General features: G+C 66.2%; 1 protein-coding gene across 1 annotated transcript in view; it reads left to right on the forward strand.

The window, feature by feature from the left end:
• Positions 1-20398, forward strand: part of LOC131275554 (uncharacterized) — a 109234-nt gene that overhangs the window by 86246 nt on the left and 2590 nt on the right. The window contains 21 exon segments of the mRNA XM_058286234.1: positions 2516-2637; positions 2820-2877; positions 3137-3279; positions 4641-4740; positions 4820-4864; positions 4867-4960; positions 5638-5791; positions 6867-6959; positions 9756-9921; positions 10257-10387; positions 10638-10724; positions 10877-11042; positions 11045-11117; positions 12205-12332; positions 12335-12432; positions 12434-12477; positions 12479-12592; positions 15174-15354; positions 18110-18281; positions 18988-19089; positions 19509-19645. Of these exon segments, the coding sequence (XP_058142217.1) occupies positions 2516-2637; positions 2820-2877; positions 3137-3279; positions 4641-4740; positions 4820-4864; positions 4867-4960; positions 5638-5791; positions 6867-6959; positions 9756-9921; positions 10257-10387; positions 10638-10724; positions 10877-11042; positions 11045-11117; positions 12205-12332; positions 12335-12432; positions 12434-12477; positions 12479-12592; positions 15174-15354; positions 18110-18281; positions 18988-19089; positions 19509-19645 (2408 nt within the window).

Below are 20398 nucleotides of genomic sequence, written 5' to 3' on the forward strand. Positions count from 1 at the left end.
AGCAGAGGGGTTTGATCTGGGGGGGCGCGGCTCCTTTAGATGGGGTGGTCCGGGAGGGCCTCCCTGAGGAGGTGATGCCGGAGCCGAGGCCCAGTAACGCCCTGCAGGAGGGCAATCCAGGCGCGGGACGAGCGCGGCAGGGGCCCTGCGGTGGGAGTGGGTGCGGCGCGTCGGACCCCGGCCCTGGACCCGCGTGGCCAGTAGGAGGGGAGGCGTGGGGGGGGAGGGGCGGGCACCCGGGTCACGCGGGGTCTCAGGGGGCTTTATCCCAGTGGCGAGTTCAAGGGCGAGGGTTTCAGAGCTGATCAAGAAGCAGAAGTGGGACGCGGACTTGGCCCAGTGGTTAGGGCGTCCGTCTACCTCATGGGAGGTCCGCGGTTCAAGCCCCAGGCCTCCTTGACCCGTGTGGAGCTGGCCCATGCGCAGTGCTGATGCGTGCAAGGAGTGCCGTGCCACGCAGGGGTGTCCCCCGCATAGGGGAGCCCCACGCTCAAGGAGTGCACCCGTAAGGAGAGCCGCCCAGTGCAAAAGAAAGTGCAGCCTGCCCAGGAATGGCGCTGCACACACGGAGAGCTGACACAACAAGATGATGCAACAAAAAGAGACACAGATTCCTGGTGCCGCTGGTAAGGATAGAAGCGGTCACAGAAGAACACACAGCCAGTGGACACACAACTGGGGGGGCCTCGATGGCCGCGGTGCTTGCGCTCCCTCCCGGGGCACCTCTGCCAGGTGTGCAAGGGACGGGGCGGCCCTCCCAGCAGGGGACCTTGCAAGGCTGCAGCTCAGAGGCCACCGGGAGGGAAGCTCCGGGGGCGGGGGGGGGGAGCTCTGTCACCAGGCAGGGTCCCCGAGTCGGCGTGGACTCGGCTCAGGGCCGAGGGCGGTGGGGCTCTCTCTGCTCTGTGGTCGCAGGTGCTGGGCCGTCCCCGGGGCGGCGCAAGGCGGGTCAGTTCCAAGGGGCTGAAGCTGCGGCTTTGAAAACAGCCCGAGCCTGGCACGGGGGAGCTTGGCCAAGAGGCACGGGGGGCTCCCTTGTGTGGTGGAGCGAGCGTGGCAGGCCTGGCCCGGGGCGGCCCGGGTGGGGGGTGAGTGCCGTCCCACGCCCCCCAGGTGGCCCCCGCCTGGGCAGGGCCTGCAGCCTCAGCCAGGAAACAGGCCATAAATGATCTGCAGCAGCCAGCTTACCAGCCTCTGTCGCGGGAGCCCCGAGCACGGAGCAGAGCCCGACGTGCTGAGCACGGGGCGGGGGGAGACGCAGAGCAGACCCCGGCCCGGGGCACGGCCTGCCGGGTGGTCCGTGTGGGCCTTGTGCTGCGGGGGACGAGGCAAGGCGGCACGTGGGGGGCAGTGCCCGTGTGTGCCCATGTGGGCACGTGCATGCAGGGCCCGCAGCTTCCCCTGCGTGAGGCCAGCTCCCCTGAGCAGAGGTGAGCACAGCCCACACGGGCTTCCAGGCGCTGGGGCCGGCGGCTCAGGAGGGACAAGCAGGCAAAGGGCTGCAGCTCCGTGTGCGGGGCAGGGACAGGCGCGGCCTGCGTCCTCGGGACTGGGTGGCTGGGCGAGGCCCCGAGACCCAGCTAATGCCAGCGGCTCTGGGCACTGTCCGCCTACCCCTTCCAGAGGGCTGCCGTGGGGCCGGGGACAGAGTGCCGGGGTCTGGGAAGCAGGATAAACGGGTGCTCTCACGGGACAGGGTCAGGGGATGCAGGAGGCCTCACCCTGGGGAAGGAGGGAAGAAAATCTGGAGTCAGGAGCCTGTCGGCCAAGATGGAATGACCACACACAGCAGTGGACTCCGACACAAGGGGGTGTGGGGTTGCCCAGGGGTTGTGGGTAGCCAGGTGGCAAGAGGCACCTGAGTGTGATACAGGTTGTTGTGTGTAGAGGACTGTATCAGTCAGCTATTGCTGCGTAACAAACCAGCCCAAAACTCAGTGGCTTAAAGCAGTAAGCGCACTAGCCTGTGAATCTGTGGTCAGCTCTTTGGCCTTGGCTGAGCTCTCTAACTTGGCCGGCTGCTGGCTGATCTAGGATGGCCTTGGCTGAAGCAGCCAGGCCCTCCTCTACATGGCTGTCATCGTCCCCCTTGCCAGCCTGGCTTTGTTCCCACGGTGGCTTGGCAGGGGTCCAAGAAAGCAAGTGGGGGCTGAGCCTCTTAACCCAGGCCCGGACCTGGCGAGCTGTCGGGCCCACGTGTTCCCGTGGCACGGCCCGACACCAGCCTGGGTTCTGGGGCGGGGGAGCCAGAGCCCACCTCTCAGTGGGAGGAGCCGCAGTGTCACCGCCAAGGGCGGGAGGGGTGGAGATTTGGGGCTGCCGCAGGGACAGGTAAGGAAGTGTGGCCAGTGCGGGGCCACGGAGAGAGCACACAGCTCCTGACTGGGTGCAAAGTCCCTGAGCAGGTGGCCCCCGACGAGTGTCCAGCACGGCCTGGAGGGCGCCTGCCCGGGACGCCCCTGAACCCCACGGCCTCATGTGTCACCCCTCTCCCCCCCCCGTGTGCCCCAACCAGTTGAACTCACCCACCCGCTGCCCCTCTCCCTGCCATGGCACTGCAGCCTCTGCCTGTCCTTGGGGCGTTCGGGAACCAGCCACCGGGACGAGCTGGCCACTGGCTGGGACGGCAGGGGCCAGGTAGGCTGGGGGAGACCCAGAGGGATGGGACACTTGGGGCTCTGCCCCTACAACAGGCCCCCTGGGGCCAGCGGGGGAGCCCTGGGGGCGGGAGACAGAGAACTGGGTCTGGCAACAATAACAACAGCAGCTGACACCCCCACCGGAGCCTCACGTCAACCCCACCAGCCTCCTTCTCAGAGGGCGACACTGAGGAGAGAGGGGGCGGTCACTCGCCCCGGGCCGCAGAGCCGGAGGAAGGCAGGGCTGCGATTCGAACCCACGAACGGTCGCAGCGCCCGTGCCCTTGGTCTCCAGGCCCCTCCGCCCTGCGCTTGTCCGTGTCTGCGCCTCTCCGGGCCTCGGTTTCCTCCTCTGTGAAATGGGCTCTGGCTCTCCAAGGGCCTCCCGCGGTTCGGGATTTTGTGCTCAAGCAGCTGCCTGTGCACCCTTGACCCTCTTGCTGCAGGTGGTCTGTGCAGGGGGGAGGGGGCCGCTGCACAGCGCTCTCCCTCCCCAGGTGTGCTCGCGTCGTCTCTGCGGCTGCGGGCAGGTGCACTGGCCGCCCACCTCTCCTGGCGACATGCGGAGCTCAGCGGCCTTGCCGAGAGTGGGGGCGGCGGGCAGGGCCGGCAGGGGGGCGTCCTGCTCTCAGACAAGGACGTCTCTGAAACCTCAGGTTCCGGAAGCCCGGGGGCCTCCCAGGGGCCTTCATCCAGTCGTTCCATTGTCAAAACCTTATTGAGGGAAGAGGACTTGGCCCAGTGGTTAGGGCGTCCGCCTACCACATGGGAGGTCCGCGGTTCAAACCCCGGGCCTCCTTGACCCGTGTGGAGCTGGCCCATGCGCAGTGCTGATGCGCACAAGGAGTGTCCTGCCACGCAGGGGTGTCCCCAGTGTAGGGGAGCCCCACGCGCAAGGAGTGCACCCCGTAAGGAGAGCCGCCCAGCGCGAAAGAAAGTGCAGCCTGCCCAGGAATGGTGCCCCACACACGGAGAGCTGACACAGCAAGATGACAGAACAAAAAGAAACACAGATTCCAGGTGCCGCTGACAAGAATACAAGTGGACACAGAGAACAGACAACTGGGCAGGGAGGCGGGGGGAGAAGGGGAGAGAAATAAATCTTAAAAAAAAAAAAACTTTATTGAGCGCCTACTGTATGCCAGGCAGTGCTTGAGGCCCCAACATGGTCCCTGCGTCCTAGAGCTCACAAGTCCGTGGGGGAAACAGGCCACTGACAGGTGTCCCCGATTCAGCACTTCCTCAGCAGGTGCAGGGGGAAGAGCCAGGTGGAGGCACCCACTGTCGCTGGGGGCCCTTGGGAGCTCGTGTCACCCCTCAGAGCCTCAGCTGTTTTTACAAAAGACCCTGCCCCCAAATCAAGCAAATGACTAAATAGAAAATAAGAAGTTGCGTAACCATAAGCATCATGAAAACGGGAAGAGGGTGCTGAGATAGAGAATAATTGGAGAAGGGCGCTACTATAAATGGGGGTTTCGGGGGTGGTCATTGAGTTCCACGGATGAGGCAGAGCCAGGCTTGAGACAAGCTGGAGGAAAAGCAGCTTTCCAGGGGGAGGGAATCGCGATTTCCCAGGCCCTGAGGTAGGGGCAGACTGGGGTGTTTCAGAAGAGCCAGAAGCCAAATGAGACTGGAGCAGGGGTAAGTGGCAGGGAGGGGGAGAGGAGGTCAGAAGGGGGGGGCAGACCAGGCAGGCCTCGGGCCCCAGTGAGGAGCTCGGCACTTGTGCTGCGCTGGGGAAAGCCACATCTGCCTGTTGAGGATGAGGCGTCTCCATCTAACCCCTTCTGATCTCCCTATCCAGGTAAGGCTCTGAGCACTCCCAGAGATGGGGAACACCAGCCTTTCCACACCCTTGCCTTACACCCCCACAGAGATGGGGGGACACCAGCTTCTCTGCTCCCTCCCTTCAACCCCCAACAGAGAAGGGGGGAAGCATGTGCACCGGCCTCTCCTCCCCCACCCCTCACCCCCACACCCACCGGTCCTTCCTCGATGCAGGTGCAGCTTGCCTGGAACAAAGGGGACCCCGTGACCTTGCAGCTCACCTGGGCAGGCAGGTCTTCAGTGCACAGCACCGCCTGGGAGGACTGCTTGGCCGTCCCCAGGGCAGGTGTGTGCCAAGCCCAGGGCGCCCCTTCCTCCCGGCCTCTGGCCCATCCCCGAATCGTGCACCCCCCTCTCTCCGCCTCAGCTCCGGGCAGCCCTGGGCCTGGGCACCCTCCAGGCTGTGGGGCCTTAACGCAGACCCCAGCTGTGTTCAGGGAGCAGCTCCGTCTGTCCTGGGAGCAGTGCCAGGTGCAGCAGAACCTGACCTACGAGTGAGGCCCCAAGGCCAGGTCCCCTACAGGAAGCCTTCAGGGCAGCCCCACCCACTGCAGAAAGCGCCCGCCCCCCCCTCCCCGGGGCCAGGGGTCCTGGGCTCATGCTTACGGTGCTGCGGGGCTCATTTCTCCCCTGCGGGCCTTGCTTTTCTCACCTGTCCAATGGGTGCGATGCTCATCCCGGTTGGATGCAGAGAGGGCTCTAGGAGCTCAAGAGGCGAGGTGCCGGCACCAGGTAAGGTAAGCGGGTGGAGGCTGGGAGCGGGGGCTGGGGGCAGGGGCAGGGGTGCCAGGGGGCTCCTCAGGGCAGGGGGAGCGCAGGTTCCCAGGTGTGTCGGGGCCGGGGTCTCCCCTAGAATCGTCACCTGCCAGGGGCTCCTGAGGGTGCGGAGTGCTGCTCTGCCAAGCGCGGGACAGGGAGGGCGGCCCGCCGGCTCTGAAGACCCCTGCTGCTTCTGGGGCCTCCCACTCCAGATCCCTGGGACCCTTGGGCCTAGTGGCCTCAGGATTCCCAACAAAAGCCCTGCCCCACCCGTAAGCGACAGCCCGGGGCCGGCGAGGGTCTAGCACCCGCCCTGCCTGGGGGCTCGCCATCTGTGCCACGGGTGGGGGCGCTCCTTCCTCCTGCAGGATGAGCCCCCGCCCCACCGTGCGCCCCACTGTGCGCGCGCCAGAGGCACTGGCCACACCGGCCAGGCAGAGCCTTCGCGAGGCCTCGTGGAACGCGCCTCCCCGCGTGCCAAGCAGGGCTTCCGCGCAGAGCTGGAGACCCGCCACAGCCACCGGCTGCGCCACGCCCTCCGCCTGGGGCTCTGCCACCTACCCAGGGGAGTCCATTCCAGGGAAGGGGCGGCCGGGGGACCAGGGGTGCTGAGCGCGGGGCTGAGCCAGGCAGCCGGACGCCAGCGGCGGCTCTGCCCTGTGCCGGGGGCGCCCTGTGCCAGGCGCACCTCCTCTCTCTGAGCTTTTCCTCTGAGGAATGGAAGAAACAGCACAGAGGGTGGCTGTGAGAACACAGAGAGAGGTGACGCAGAAGGAGCGCCTGCCATGGACCTGGCACATAAAGAGAGCGGGTGTCATCACCTTCCTCATCATTAGAGGAAGGGGTTAGCCACCCCCAGCACAAAGCCTGGGTTTGTCACCCGATTGATTGGTTGTCTTATCCACCCACTCTCCCACCCATATCCCTCCCCCCATCTCTCCATCATCCATCCATTCACCCACCCATCCCTCTTCCCATCCCACCACCCATCCGTCCCACAGTCTGCAAAGGGCCATTATAAATGTTACTGGTTTGGTGGCGCCGTACAGTCCCTGTCACAACTACTCAACTGTGCCCTTGTACAGAGAAAGCAGCCATACGTGGCCCGTAAGTGAATAAACCTTTATTTACAGAAACAGACAGTGGCTGGGTTTGGCCCACGGGCCATAGTGTACCGCCCCTTATCTACTCGTTCGTTCGTTCATTCATTCACTCACTTAGAAATGGTTCAGGGTCTGCCGTGCCAGGCGCTCTCTGGGCGCAGGGACGCGGACGGCGACAGCCGGGTGCACCCGCTCCTGGAGCTCGCCTTCCAGCGGGAGGGGAGGAACGAACGAGGCGTGCAGCACAGCAGGCCGGGGGGTGTGGGGACGGCAGGGCGGGGGCGCGGGGGCCGCCGGGGAGGGGGAGGAGCGAGCGCGGCGGCGCAACGGCCCGTGCAGGGCCCCGCGGCGGGGGCTGCGAGGGCGCAGGAGGCGCCCGGGGCCGTGCGCGGGGGGGCGCTGAGGTCGGGAGCCTGCGCCCCCTGAGTGCGGGGGAGGCGCCTCTGCGCGGCCGCAGCGCCTGAGGGCGGGCGGGGGCGGTGACGGGCCCCGGGGGGGGACACGGCCCCGCCCCGCCCCCGCCCCCGCCTCGCCCCCCGCGCTCGCTCTCCCCGGGGAGCGCACCCGGGGCCGCGGGGCGCTCCTGCCGCGTTCGCGCCGCCGGCTCGGCCTCGCCCCGCCCCGGGCCAGGGCCTGAGCCCGAGCCCGGCCCCGCGCAGCCACAGGGGCCCGCGGGCGCCCGCCTTCCCCGGGGAGCTGGAGGCGGCGCGGCCCCCGCGGGCAGGAGCCCCCCACGCCCCTCGCCCGCGCGGCCCGCGCCCACCGCCTGGGCGGCCCTGCCATCTAGTGGCCGCTCTCGGAACTGCAGGCCAGGGACGGGGTTCAGCCCGTCTCTGTCCCCCTCTCACTGCGAACCCCCCGCCTGGCCCCCCGTCTGAGACCAAGCAACTCCTCCGCGCACCCCGACATCCGACCCTTCCTATATCCCAGAGACAGGGGCTGTACTGCCCAGATTTGAATCTTCCTAGATGGCAGCTTTCTTCTCTCCATGCCTCAGTTTCTCACCTGTGAAGTGGGCAATAGTAACCGCACCTGCCCTTGTCACGTGGGGTCATACTGCAAGGATGAGCTGTGTGGATACGCCTGGCCCACTTAGCTCGGTGTCTAGTTGGTATCAGCTGTTATTGTATCACGATTATTAGTAACAGCTGTTATTAGTATCAGGATTATTAGTATCAGCTATTATTATTATCTGGCTTGTTAGTGTCAGCTTTAGTATTATCACAATTATTAGGATCAGCTGGTTTTCGCCTGTCTCCTTCCCCTTTCATCCCTCCCAAGGCCAGGAAGGTAGAGAGGGACTGAGCTGGACCAAAAAGGCCCCTCCTGGCCGAGTGGCCCTGGGGACGGCCCCCTTCCAGCCTCCGTTTCGTCGTGGGGATCGAGTGCTGCGCAGCGTGGCCTGCGGGGTCCCGGGAGATCACACGTGGGTGTTCGCCTGGGCTCCCCTTCTCTGTGCCAGCACAGCGCGGTGTGCAGCGGGCACCCCGAGGCCGCTGGGGGCCTGCCTTGGCTTCCTCCAGCTGCGTGAACCTGGCCCTGTGACTCTGCTTCTCGGAACCTCAGTCTCCTCTTCTGTCAAATGGGAATAAGCTCCACCGCTTTCACAGAGCTGTTGGGAGGAGGAGAGACGGTGGCTGCACAGCATTTGCACACAGTAGGTGCTTACAAGATGGCGGGCAGCTGGGTGGAGGCGCAGGGCTCTAACCCGAACTCCCAGCCCAGCCCGCCGCGGGGGTTTCAGCAGTGCTTTGCTTTCTGGGGTTCCTGGGCCAGCGCTTCCCAGTTTCCCGCCAGACACCCCCCCATCACCCCCATCACCCCCACCGCCCCACCCTCCCCGCTGTCCTGCTTCTGTGAAACGCGTGAGCCCCGTGGGGGTGGGGGCCAGGCCGCAGCTCCACCTCCTCCCCCACCCCAGCCCTGTGCCCCCCCGGAGAGCTGTGGAGATCCAGCTCCAGCCCCGCTTGCTGGCTGCCCCGCTCTGCCTGCCCCATTTGGGGGTTCACGGAGTGGACAGAGGCCTCTCCTAGTCTTGCTTAGTCCTCACACACACCCCCAGTACCCCATTTAGAGGGAAGTACAGATTCAGAGAGGTCAAGGGAGTGGCCCAGGATGCACAGCAGCCAGCAGAGCAGTTGCTGTTCAGCCCCTGGGACTCCCCGTGCACTTTTTTTTAAAGGTTTATTTCATTTATCCCCTCCTCCCCCCCCCTTGTCTGCTCTCTGTGTCCATTCGCTGGGTGTTCTGTGCCCATTCGCTGGGTGTTCTGTGCCCGCTTGTATTCTTGTCAGCGGTGCCGGGAATCTGTGTTGCTTTTTGTTGCGTCATCTTGCTGTGTCAGCTCTCCGTGTGGGCGGCGCCATTCCTGGGCAGGCTGCACTTTCTTTCGCGCTGGGCGGCTCTCCTTACGGGGCGCACTCCTTGCGTGTGGGGCTCCCCTACGCAGGGGACACCCCTGCGTGGCATGGCACTCCTTGCACGCATCAGCACTGCGCATGGGCCAGCTCCACACGGGTCAAGGAGGCCCGGGGTTTGAACCGCGGACCTCCCGTGTGGTAGGCGGATGCTCTGTCCGTTGAGCCACGTCTGCTTCCCTCCCCTGTGCTCTTTAAACCCAGATTCCTGGGCTCCACCCCCACCTCTCCTCTCTGGAGGAGACCCAGGGATCTGCTGCTTTGTCAGCACCCCTACACACTGCCTTCAGAGACCTGCTAAATGGGGAGGACCCCTGTTCTCCATCATTTTACAGATTTTGAAACTGAAGCCCAGAGAGGGTGAGGCACTTATTCAAGGTTGCACATCTTGTTAGTTGCAGCAACTGGACCAGAAAGCAGCTGAGTCCAGGGGTGACTCCTCCACCCCCGTGCCACTAGATCAGCTCCTTGGCTTCCCCTGCTGCAGGGTCTCATCCGGGGGGGGGGGCCTTCGCTCTGGACCTCCGCATAACTTTCCTGTCTTTGCCCCGCCCCATTCAAAACTTACCTGTCCTGTGCCCCCCTGCCTCGGATGGATCCCTGCCAGTTAGAGCTGCTCGGTGTCCAGGGCTCTGTGCCAGGCGTCCCCACCATGCCCTGGAACTTGCTGCGATACCTGCAGGGGTTCCCTTGCAAACACAGAAAGCTGCATGCAGGGACATCCGGGCCTTGGGGAGGTTAAAATGCCGGGGCCCAGGCCCCGCCAGACCAATTAAAGCAGAAGCTCAGGGAGGCCCGGGCCTGCGTGACTTCTAACGCCCCAGGAGGGTGGGTGCTGGGGGGGGAGGTGCTGGGGGGGGTGGGCTCCCAGGCGCGTAGTGGAGCTTTGACAGTGGGGGCGGTGCCCTGTGCCACCTCCTGGGCCTGGGGCCGGTGCGGGGCGAGGACGCAGGGCCGGCCGGGGGCCGCGGGCCGCGGGCGGGGCTCAGCCAGGCCCCGGCTCCCCCCAGCTGCACGGCCCGAGGCCCCCCAGCTTGGCCTGCCGGGCAGGTCTCCACCTCGGCCTCCGGGAGCTGGCCCGGCTGGAGCGCCGCGGGGACGGCGGGGCCGAGCGCGTGAGGCTGTCCCTGCTGCGGGCGGCCCCCTGTCTCCGGGCGGCCGTGGCGCACGGGGCAGGTGAGTGCGGGCGCCCAGGTCAGGGTGGCCCCGACTCGGGGAGACCAGAGACGGGCCTGTTAGGACTGGACGCCGGCTCGGAGGCCAGGGCCTTCCTGCGCTGCCAGAGCCGTGTCTGGCGAGGCCGGGCGGCGGGGGGGGGGCTGTTGGGAGAGCAGTGAAGGAGCACTTCTAGGTGGTCAGGGGGCTTCTAGGTGGTGAGGTTCGAGGGCCTCCGGTGGGAAAGCCTGGAGGCTCTGCAGTGGGCACTGGGGAGCTACAGAGGACTGTGGAGCGGGGCAGAGTGGGAGCCGAGGGGAGTGCTCGGTGCTGCGGCCTGTGCCCTGGGTGGGCAGCCGAGGTGGAGGAGCTCTTCCAGGCCAGCAGGCACCCGGCCAGCTCCTGGGCGCCTGACGTGCAGGCTGCCAACCCAGGCCTCCGTGCGGGTGCCCGTGGCTGCCCCAGCGCCCTGCTGGCCCAAGTGGAGGTGAGAGGGCTGGGGAGGGGGCGGGGGCGTCACTGCTCCCCAGGCAGGGCCTCAGCGCCCAGAGCCCCCGGGCCCTTGGGGTTCAGGGGTGCCAAGAAAACCAGAGCCAGGCCGCCCAGGGCAGGCCTGCTCGGGTCCCCAGGGCTGGCGCCAGGGCCCTTCTGTCCACGTCGCCCCTGCCCCACCGTCAGCGGTTGAGCCCCCCTGCCTGCCCTGCCGGAGCCTCCAGGCTGCTTCTCTGTCCCCACAGTCCAGTGTGGTGGCAGCTGGGTCCCGGGTCAAGCCAGAGGAGGAGATCCGCCACTTGGACACCTACGTGAGAAGGTTCCGGCGCCCGGCAGGTAGACCGGGTTGGAGCACGCTTGGAGAATGGGAGGGCGGGTGGGGGGCTCGGAGTGGAGACCCTGTGCCTCCTGCTCCCCAGGCAAGAGGGGCTGGAGAGAGGGCCCCGGGCTGCCCCGCTCACCCTGCCTTGGTTTCCCTGCCCAGGTGCGGCCGGCGGGCCCCCTGGACGGCGTGGCGAGGCCCCTCCTGCGGCCGTCCCGGGTGGGGCTGGGGGCCGTGCGGCCAGGTGGCCGGGCGGTGACTGTACTGTGGGGCCCGAGCCAGGCCAGGGCGACGCGAACGCATCACCTGCCCCTCTGCCTGGGCTGGCTGAGGGGCTGGAGCAGCTGTGGGCCGAGCTGGACGTGAGTGGCGGCGAAGGGGGCGACACCACGGCCAAGTCCAGGCCCCTTCCAGGCCCCTGCCTGCTAGATCACTCTCGAGGCCTGATTTCATCAGAAAGGCCACCCTCCTTCCTGCGGGCCCGCAGCCTGCCTTCCTGGAGGCCCCGCCTTGTTTCTCCAGGACCACAGCCCCCGTGTCCTTGGGCCCGCTGGCTTCGCAGGTCCCCAACCTCCCATCCCGATGCCCGTTGCCTTATTTCTTTTGGGTCTGCTGCCCGAGTTCGCTCAGTCCCTGCCTGATTTCTTTGGAGTACAGCCTTATTTCTAGCAGGCTCACTCATGGGGGTTTCCAGGGTCTGTTTTGGCAGCTGGGTGGGATGTGAACGCTTCTTCCATCCTGGATGACAAAAAGCCACTACCCCCAGCGCCTTCCCGGTGGCCCTGGGAGCCCCCGGTCCCTGCAGCCCAGAAGCTCCAGGGCAGACCCGGGGTGGGCTTCCCCCTGATCGGGGCTCGGCTGGCTGTTCGCTGACCCCTCACCCTGCTGGCGTCTCTGTGCTGGGGTCCCACGAGCACCCAGGCCCAATGATCCTCTATGAGGACCCACAGGACTGGGAATGTGGTGACCTTCGCGGCTATGATTTATTGCCACGAAAAGACCCAAAGCCCCATCAGCAGAGGGAACGCTGCATGGGGTGAAGCCCGGGGCAGGCCAGGGGCGAGTTTCCAGAGTCTTCTCCCAGTGGAGTCCCATGGGATGTGCTTAACTCCCCAGCACCAAATTGTGATGACACGCGTCACGCGTCCTCGGTAGCTCTTTGGAGACTCGTGCCCCGGGTTCTTTCTGGGGGTCGGTCGTGTGCGCAGCTTCTACCTGGCATGTGGCGGAATTCCAGAAGGAAAGCAGTTCCGCGCCTGCCGCTTCACAGAAGCACTTTAGGGGCAGAGGGCAGTCAGGGAACTGGTGAGCCCCTCCCCAAATCCAAGGTCCCCAGCGCCGGCTTGTGAGCAGGCCTTTCCAAGGACCCTCTTCCTGCCCCGGCTCTCCTGCCCGCAGCCTTATTTCTGTTGCCCCTCCCCCTTCCTCTTTCCTCGAGGGCCGAGGTCTCTGGACAGGGCGGTTTGCAGGCAGTGGCGCCCCGTCTCCAGCCGGGAGCCCCGAGGCCTCATGGTGGGGGTGCCGCCTCTCGCAGCGCCCCTGGCCACGCCGAAGGACGCCTGTGTGGAGGTGGCGCTGCGGCCCCTGGACGAGGAGTGGCGGGAGTGGGCTGGGGAGGCCTTCAGCGCCTGCGGGTCTGGGTGCCCCGCACGGCCGATGGCTGCGGGCCGAGGCCCATCGGGGCAGCCCTGCAGGGCGTCCTGGAGCCCAGCCCCCGCCCCCTCCAGGCCGCCCCCTCAGATGCTCTCCTGGGCTGACCAAGCCCTCCAGAGCGCTGAGGAGGCTCGGCCAGCCCTTGGTCCGGCTGTCCAGCTTCTCGAGCAGGGGTCTCAGGCTCAGGACTGGCGTTTCCCAAGTACCCGTCGTCAACTCGGCCCCGTGACAGACCACAGCGCATTTCCACCCCACTTTACAGATGGGGAAACTGAGGCTTGTTCTTCATTCCAGACGTTAGTGAGCGCCTTCTGTGTGCCGGCACTAGGGATCGAGCCATGAACAAGATAGACAGAAGCTCCAGGAAGCTTCTGCTCCTGGGGGGAGACACACATGACACACACTAAATAAATTGTCTGCACTAAGGTCAGCAAACGTCTGCAAAGGGCCAGATAGTAAATACGTTAGCCTTTGCAGGCCAAACAGTCCCTGTCACTTAGTGGCCTTTTTTTTTCCTTCAAATAACCCTTTAAAAATGTAAAACCCACTTTCAGCTCACAGGCCATTCCACAACAGGCCACAGGCTGAGTTTGGCCTGTGGGTCATGATTTGCCAACCCTGATCTAGTGAGTTCAGTGGCAAATGCTGTAGACCCAAAGCCAGGCGGTGGGCCGGGGGGGGGGGGGCTGGACGGGGCGGACTTGGTGAGGCGGCCGGGGAGATCTCCCTGGAGGACTCCAGCCAGGGGGAGGAGCCATTCACGGAGCCTCCGGGTGTGGGGAAGAGAGCTGCAGGCGAGGGCAGGTCCTGTGCAAAGGCCCCAGGGCAGGGAGGGCTACAGGCCTGGCCTGTTTGTAGAAGCTCAGGGAGGGCAGGGGCCCCAGCACAGGGCGGAAAGGAAGGGGGCGGGGTGGAGGGGCTGGGGAACGGCAAAGCTACTCATTTAGAAGGACCCTCCTGGTTCCTGTGTTGAGAAAAAAGACTTTGGGGGCGGGGCGTGTGTAGATGCAGGGAGCCTGGTTGAGAGCGGTCACTGGTGTGGCCGTTTGTGTGCTGTGAACTCGCCCTGGGTGTGGCGCAGGTCAAGGCTGCAGGAGTTGCTGACCACTGGGGGGAGAAGACGAGGCATAGAAGACAGGAGCCAAGGACCGCTCCGGGGGCTTGGCCTGGGGCCGGGTGGGGGCAGGTGGAGCGGGCTGCACCGTGTCTGAGCCTCTGAGCCTCTGCAACAAATGACCGCAGACTTGGCAGCTTTAAATCACACAGATCCATTCTCCTCCGTTCTGGGGGTCGGAGGTCTGTGCAGGTTCACTGGGCCAAGGTCAAGTGCAGCAGGCCGGCTCCTTCGGAGGCCGCAGGGGACCACCGGTTTGCAGCCGTGGCCGCCCAGGTGCCGGGGCCCGCGGCCCCCGCCCGTCGCCCGGCCCGGCAGCCTTTCCTCCGCGCGCTGTGCCCGTCCTCCCAGGGCCAGCCTCCAACTCTGCCCCCGCCTCCCTGGCACGAGGACGCCTGTGGCCGCGCCGGGCCCCCCTCGATGAGCAGGCCAACCTCCCCCATCTTGAGACCCTTTACCGGGCCCCACAGTCCTGGGGCCGGGGTGTGGGCATCTCTGGGGGTGGAGGGATGGCGTCGGGCGCTCCTTCCTGGACAGGTCGAGTGGGAGGCGCCGTCGGAACTGGGTTGAGGGCGGGCGGCGGGCGCGCAGGGGCGAGGCAATCCGGGGGGAGCAGAGGGGACACCCCAGAAGCTGCAGAGCCGGCCTCGGCGACAGGCCCGTGTGCGCCCTGCGCCTCTCCAGGACGGGGCCCAGAGCGGGCACCGCCGCCCCCCCCCTCCCCCCAGCTGCACTGAGGCCTCGGGACGGGAAAACCTAGAATCCAGCCCTCCCTCTAATGGGGGCCACCCTGGGGCCAGGCTCTGTGCCTCAGTTTCCCCACCTGTTCACCAGGGAAGGTGGCCTTCGGGTGGGTAAGAACGCAAGGCAGGCATCCCGGCCGCACCCGCTACGCAGCGGCTCCCCTGCCCTGCTCTCGGAGCACGGGCCGGCGCAGCTGCCAGCAGGGACGGGAGCCGCCCCCCGCGGGCTGCTCAGTGAGGGCCGGTTGCCGGGGGCATTGCGGCAGAGGGACTCGAGCAGCAGGGGGCTGTGTGGGCCATCCTTGCCGGGGCTGCTGGCTGTCCGGGCATCCTGGGGGACAGTGATGTCCCCCCAGGGCTCTAATGGGCAGAGCGCGTCTGCCGGCCCAAGGGGGCCATGACGCCTTCGTCTTCTCCCTGAAACCCGCTGCGCGCGGGGTCTCCAGCCCCTCCAGCTCCCACACGGTCGACCTGACCTCCCCTTCTCCATCCCGGGAAAGTTCCAGAGTCGCGCCCCCCCCCCCCCCCCAAACACACACACCTCTGAGACCCCCGGCTCCAGGCTTCTTGGCTTGGCGGGCCTGCGGCTCGGGGCTCCGCGCCGAGGTGGGAGCACCTGCCCCCATCCGGCCCCCCTGGGTGTCCACCCCCAGCCCCCACCCGCTGACCAATACCCCAGGGACGGAGCATCCGCTCAGCCACCGACACGAGGTCAGGCGTCTGTGTCCTTGAAGGGGGCCTGCCGCCCCCGGCCCACCCCCACTGACGTCCGTCCCCCCACCCCGTCTCAGCCGCGGCCCCCGTTCCCCCCCCCAGCTCTTGCAGGTCCTTCCCTACGAGGAACTCTGGGGCACCGTGACAGTCCCCGAGCCACGGCCGAGGCCAGCGAGGCTCGGGGGACATGGGTGCTTGCCGGGGGCCCCCAGCTCCCCACCGCCTGTCCCCGCAGGAACCACTCAGCGGTGAAGACGCTGCCACTGCTGCCCGCGGGGGACGAGCCCCTGGACCTGGCGCGGGGGACCGGCCACCCGGTGGAGAGCAGCTGCTGCGGCCGCTGCGCGCTGCACGGGACCCGCGTGCTGGCCGAGCGCTACCGGCCCAAATGGCGCCTGCTGGGAGCCCCTCTGAATGCGGGTCCTGCCCGGGCCCGGGGACCCCCGCCCCCCGCATGCCTCTGCCCTCTGCAGCAAGGACCTTGCGGGGCAGACACGCTGCCGCAGGGTGCCGGGCTGGAGGGGCGGCCGGGCTCTTCCAGGTCCTCCTGGGCCAGGCCCGGGGTTTAGGACCCACCCAGGCTGGGGCAAGGGGGTCAGGGCGCCAGGCCGGCACCTCCCGGAGGACCCGGCTGGAGAAGCGGGGGCAGGCCCCCTGTGCGGCCGCCGGAAGCCGCTGGTGGAGTCCAGCTCCCCGCGGCAGGGCCCGCTGCCCAGGGCCGGGCCGGACCGCGTTGGGGGGCTCGGGGCCCCTGGGGAGTCTGCGCCCGGCCCAGCTCCAGCCGTGTGGCCCGGGCCGGTCTTCCCAGCTCTCCGGGACTCAGTTTCCTCACCTGTGAGGTGGAGGCGGCCACGTGCCGGCGGGAAGGGGAGCTGAGAATGAAACGAGATAAGGAGGGGGTGTCTCCAATCCTTGGGGGGGGGGGGCTGGCCCCTGGGGTGGGTAAGGAGCGGCTTATCAGTGGGAGTGGGGGGTGTTTGTAATCGCACACGTGAGAACGTGGAGGCTTGGGCAGGGAGGCCCAGGAGCAGCCTGGTGACTGTAGGTCCACCCCCGGCCATGCGTCCTTGGGCACGGAGCGTCACTCCACCAGCTGTGTCGGCGGAGGCTCCCTGCAAGGCCAGCGGGGGCCGGAGGGCCCAGGGCCGGTCCTGCCCGTTCCCACTTGGCCAGACCCCCAAAGCCGCTGCTCAGTGGCAGGATGGGTCACACCGGCCCCTGCTTGGCCCCCACAAAGGGCACAGAGCCAGGGCCTCACGGCCCCTCCCTGCATTTCCCAGGGAGCCTGTGCCCTAGACTCCCACCCCTGAGACGGCTCCCTCGTCTGCTCGCTCATTTCTTTTTTTTTTTTTGCTCATCGTTTCGTTTTGTTTGTTTTTGCTCTTTGTGCTTGTTGTCTGCTTGTTGTTTTGTTTGTTTTCACTTGTTGTCTGTCTGTTTTTCTTTAGGAGGAACCAGGAACCAAACCCAGGACCTCCTGTGTGGGAGACGGGCGCTCCCTGCTTGAGCCACATCCGCTCCCCTAGACTTATTTTTAATGATAAATACGTATTTCTTCTCTTTCCTTCCTTCCTGTCTTCCTCCTTTCCTTCTTTGTGCCTTTTTTTCTTTCACAGCTTTACTGAAATAGATCCACGTACCATCCAGGTCCCCCAGTTAAAGGGCACAATTCAGTGGCTTTTAGTCGAGTCGCCGGGTTGTGCGTTCATCCCAATCAATTCCAGAGCCGCCTCACCCACTGGCCACCGCCCTCGGCTTCCCCTGCTCCCGCCCGCCTGCTCTCTGTCCTCCTCTGGTCATTTCACATAGATGGACGCGCACATGCCCGTGGTTTTGTGACTGGCCTTTCACACGCAGCAGAATGTGTTGTAGCAGGGGCCAGAGCTCCAGGCCTGTCTGTGGCCACACTGGCCGGAGCCGATTCACCATAGGGCGCCCCGAGAACTCCCATCACCTCGAAGCCCGGGGTTCCCGGGGCTCCGGCGGCTGTGCAGGGGCAGGAGGCCCTGGGGACGGACCCGAGGCCCTGCCTCGATGGGGAGCTGGAGCGCACGTGAGGCGCTCTGGGCGGTAGTTCTGGTGCCCTCCCCGTAGGGGCGCTTCCGAGGACAGACTCGCCGGGACGACGCGGGTGGGTGCTGGCTGAAGGGGTCTCGTGCGCTTGTGGGGATTGGAAAGCCTGAGCCCGTAAGGGGGGCCGCAGGCTGGGCCCTCAGCTGGGGGGTGCCGCTGCAGCCCTGAGGCAGGGCTGCTTCTCCGCGAGACCCCGGGTTTGCTCCCCGGGTTTGCTCCCCGGGGCCTCCAGCCGCCCGCAGGCAGCCCACCCCTGCCCCGAGCGCGCTGCCCCGGGCCAGCCGCCTGTAGGTGTCAGCACCTGCCCAGCAAAGCTGGATTCGTCCTGATGGGGAACCGGGTGCTCTGGCCTGACGGGCGTCTCCTGGGCCAGTTACCGAGGTGGGTGGGAGGACCCCTTCCGCCTGGGGGCTGGGGGCCCCGAGGATGTGTGCTGAGGGGACGGTGGGGCACGGGCGTCTGATGTGGGGTGCAGGACACCCGGGGGCCCGGTCTGCAGCCCCCCGAGAAGTGAGGAGGCCGAGCTGTAAGGCAGGGGACAACTGGAAGGAAGAGGGCGCTGCCGTCGGGCCGACTGCAGGGTGGCCCCTCGGGGTCTTTGGTGATGTGGTGGGGGTGGAGGAGGAAAAGGAAACGAGGAAGTGGAGAGGGTAACAAAAGGCCACTCCAGAAATTTCCTTCTCGAGAGGACCAGAGAAATGGGGCTGGAGGCTTGTAAGGTGCTGGGCAGGAGTGCGGGTGCGGGGAGAGGAGGAGCTGCAGGCAGGCAGCCTGGAGGAGGCGGGCAGCCTGGAGGAGGGCGGGCAGCCTGGAGGAGGGCGGGCAGCCTGGAGGAGGGCGGGCAGCCTGGAGGAGGGCTCCCTCTGCTGTGGGGGAAGCAGCTCGAAGCATTTATTTACCTGCCATTTCGCAGATTTATTTGTTCAGTTGTCCTGGGGGGGGGTTGGCATTCTCACCTAGATTGCTCCCGTTCCCCGCTGAGCCAGCCCCTGTGCAGGCTGAAGACCCCGTACTGCGTCCCCAGTAGCGACGGTCCCATCAGGGCAGCCCCGGGGTTTGTCGTCCCGCTCAGCGCCCCCGTGGCCCCAAGACCTCCAGGTTGTCCAACGCACCCCCGCCTGGGGAGCACTTCCCCCCACTCCCCCGCCACCTCCTGCCGAGGGGAGGAGGGACGTGGCCAGGGTCGAGCTGGCCGGTGGGGACGGCGTCTCCGTGTCCTGCGACGTCCGGGCCAGCCTCGGCAGCTTGACCGTAGACCTCTGGCACCACGGTGGGTCCGGCCCCGGGGCCCCTGCTGGGCCTGGCCTGGGCCAGCCTCTGGCTGGAGCACAGTGTGCCTGCAGGGCCGGGGAAGGACGGGCCCCTGGGCCACGGTCCCGCTGTCCTCAGGAGACCCGGGACGGCGGCCGGCCGTGTCTCCCTGGGGCTGGTGGCCTCGGGCGGAAGGCTGGGAATTGGCAGGAACCCGGTGGGCAGCTCACTCCTCCTCCTCTGACCACTCCCAGCCGGGGACCCGCCCTCCTCGGTGGCTGCGTCTTGACGCCTCCTGGCTGGAACGGCTTTGTCCCCTTGCCTGGTTTCTAGCATTGCCACGCGTGTGTTCCGTGCAAGTTCTCATTTAATCCTCCTGATAGTTGTACCGGTGACCTAAGGGAGTCTCCTTCTAGGCCGGGGTTGGAACTCGGGGCCTTCTGACCCTATAGCGTGCCCCCCCCCACCCGGCTGGGAGCAGCCGCCCGAGGGTGAGGTCAGCTCTCCCGCGCAGCCCCTTGTCAGGCAAGGCGGCCCCAGGGAGGTGGAGCTGGGCGTGGAGAGTGGCTGGGTGGGGGCGCCCTTGCCGTCCTCAGGCCCCTTCTCCCCCCGCTGACGGAGGGTAGAGCAGGGGGGAGGGGGCAGGTGCGGGGGCGAGACCCGGTGGGCGCCTCCCGCGGGCCCCCAGGGGAGCGCGGAACCCCTGCCCTCCCCCCGCCCTGCAGGGGTCGCTGTCGGCCTTTCGGGCACCCACGACAAGGAGGCCGCGGATGAGCCGGCGCTGACGGCTCGGTGGCCAGCAGCCCGGAGGAGCTCGCCCGCGCCTGGCAGGTGGCGGGAGGTGGCGGGGGCGGCCCGGGGGCTGGGGGCGGCGATCGAGGCTGCAGGAGGGGTCCCAGCCGGGGCTTTCAAGGGCGCTTGTCACAGGGTGGGGGGAGCGGGGCTGGCCCGCGTGCTGTGCAGCGGTGACTCGCCTGGCTGAGCCTCCCCGCGGAAGAAGGGGGTGGGGGTTGAGGCGTGTTTGTCTGCCAGGTGGGGGGAGGCTGCGGGACCACAGAGACAACGCGACAGGCTTGCTCGAGCCCCAACCCTGCCTGCCAGGCCTTCTTCCGGGACCCCCAGTCCTGCCTAGAGAGCTGCTTCAGGGTGTAAGCGTGAGGCAGCGGCCAGGCCCCCCGAGCTCCGCGGAGCTGCGCCCAGGGACGTGGGGGGGGGGGGCAGGTCTGACCGTGGCGCTGGGTTGCAGGTGGACCCTGCCCGTTCCTCAGCCCGTGCACCCGGGACACCTGTGGCACCCAGGCGCTCCAGCCTGCCTGCAGCCTCGCCTCCAGCTACATCCACCTGTGCACCCAGGGCTGCGTGCCCCGGGACCCCCATGCTGAGGTAAGCTGCCCCGGCTGGCTGACCTCTGCCCTCGATTGTCACACAGTGCGCTGCGTGTCAGCAAAACATCTGTGCGCAAAGGGATACTTAGAAGAAGGAAGAGGCCTAAAGCCCCACCCGGGCCAGTTCTAGCGAGCCACAGGGCCTCTGGCACATGGGGGTGAGGTGCTGCTGCCTTCAGAAGACTTAAAACCACAGACCTGCTGCACGGGGTTTGCACAACCACTTCCTACAGCGCCTGGAAACCTCAGGACACACCTTCAACCAGGTTGTACGGGCAGGTCGTGACGATCTCGTGGGTTCGGTTCCCGATCACGGCAATAGGGCAAGTCACACGAATTTTAGTTTCCCAGTGCAGGTAAGAATTCTGTTTACGCTATGCTGTGGATTAAGTGTGTAATAGCATTATATCTAAAAAAAAAACAATGTATGTAGCCTAATTAAATATGACACAGAGGCACATGACTTTGGAGAAATTGTGCCGATAGACGTGCTTGACACGGGGTTGCTGCAAACCTGCAATTTGTGAGAAAAAAAAATCGCAGTATCTGTGAAGTGCATTAAGGGAGATCTGCCTAGACATGGCTCCTCGCGGAAGCCCCATCAGTAGGTGTGGGAGACACTGACTTCAACCAGCCACAGAGCTAGACCAGAGCTTCAGGCTGAGGCTACTGAACACCTAAAGGAGTTGAAAATGCTAAGCATAACATCAGGCATTTCTAGAAGAGAAAGATAATCACTGAGACTTAAAAC

The sequence above is a fragment of the Dasypus novemcinctus genome, chromosome 23 (genome assembly GCF_030445035.2).
Source record: "Dasypus novemcinctus isolate mDasNov1 chromosome 23, mDasNov1.1.hap2, whole genome shotgun sequence".
In the NCBI taxonomy this organism is placed as follows: domain Eukaryota; kingdom Metazoa; phylum Chordata; class Mammalia; order Cingulata; family Dasypodidae; genus Dasypus; species Dasypus novemcinctus.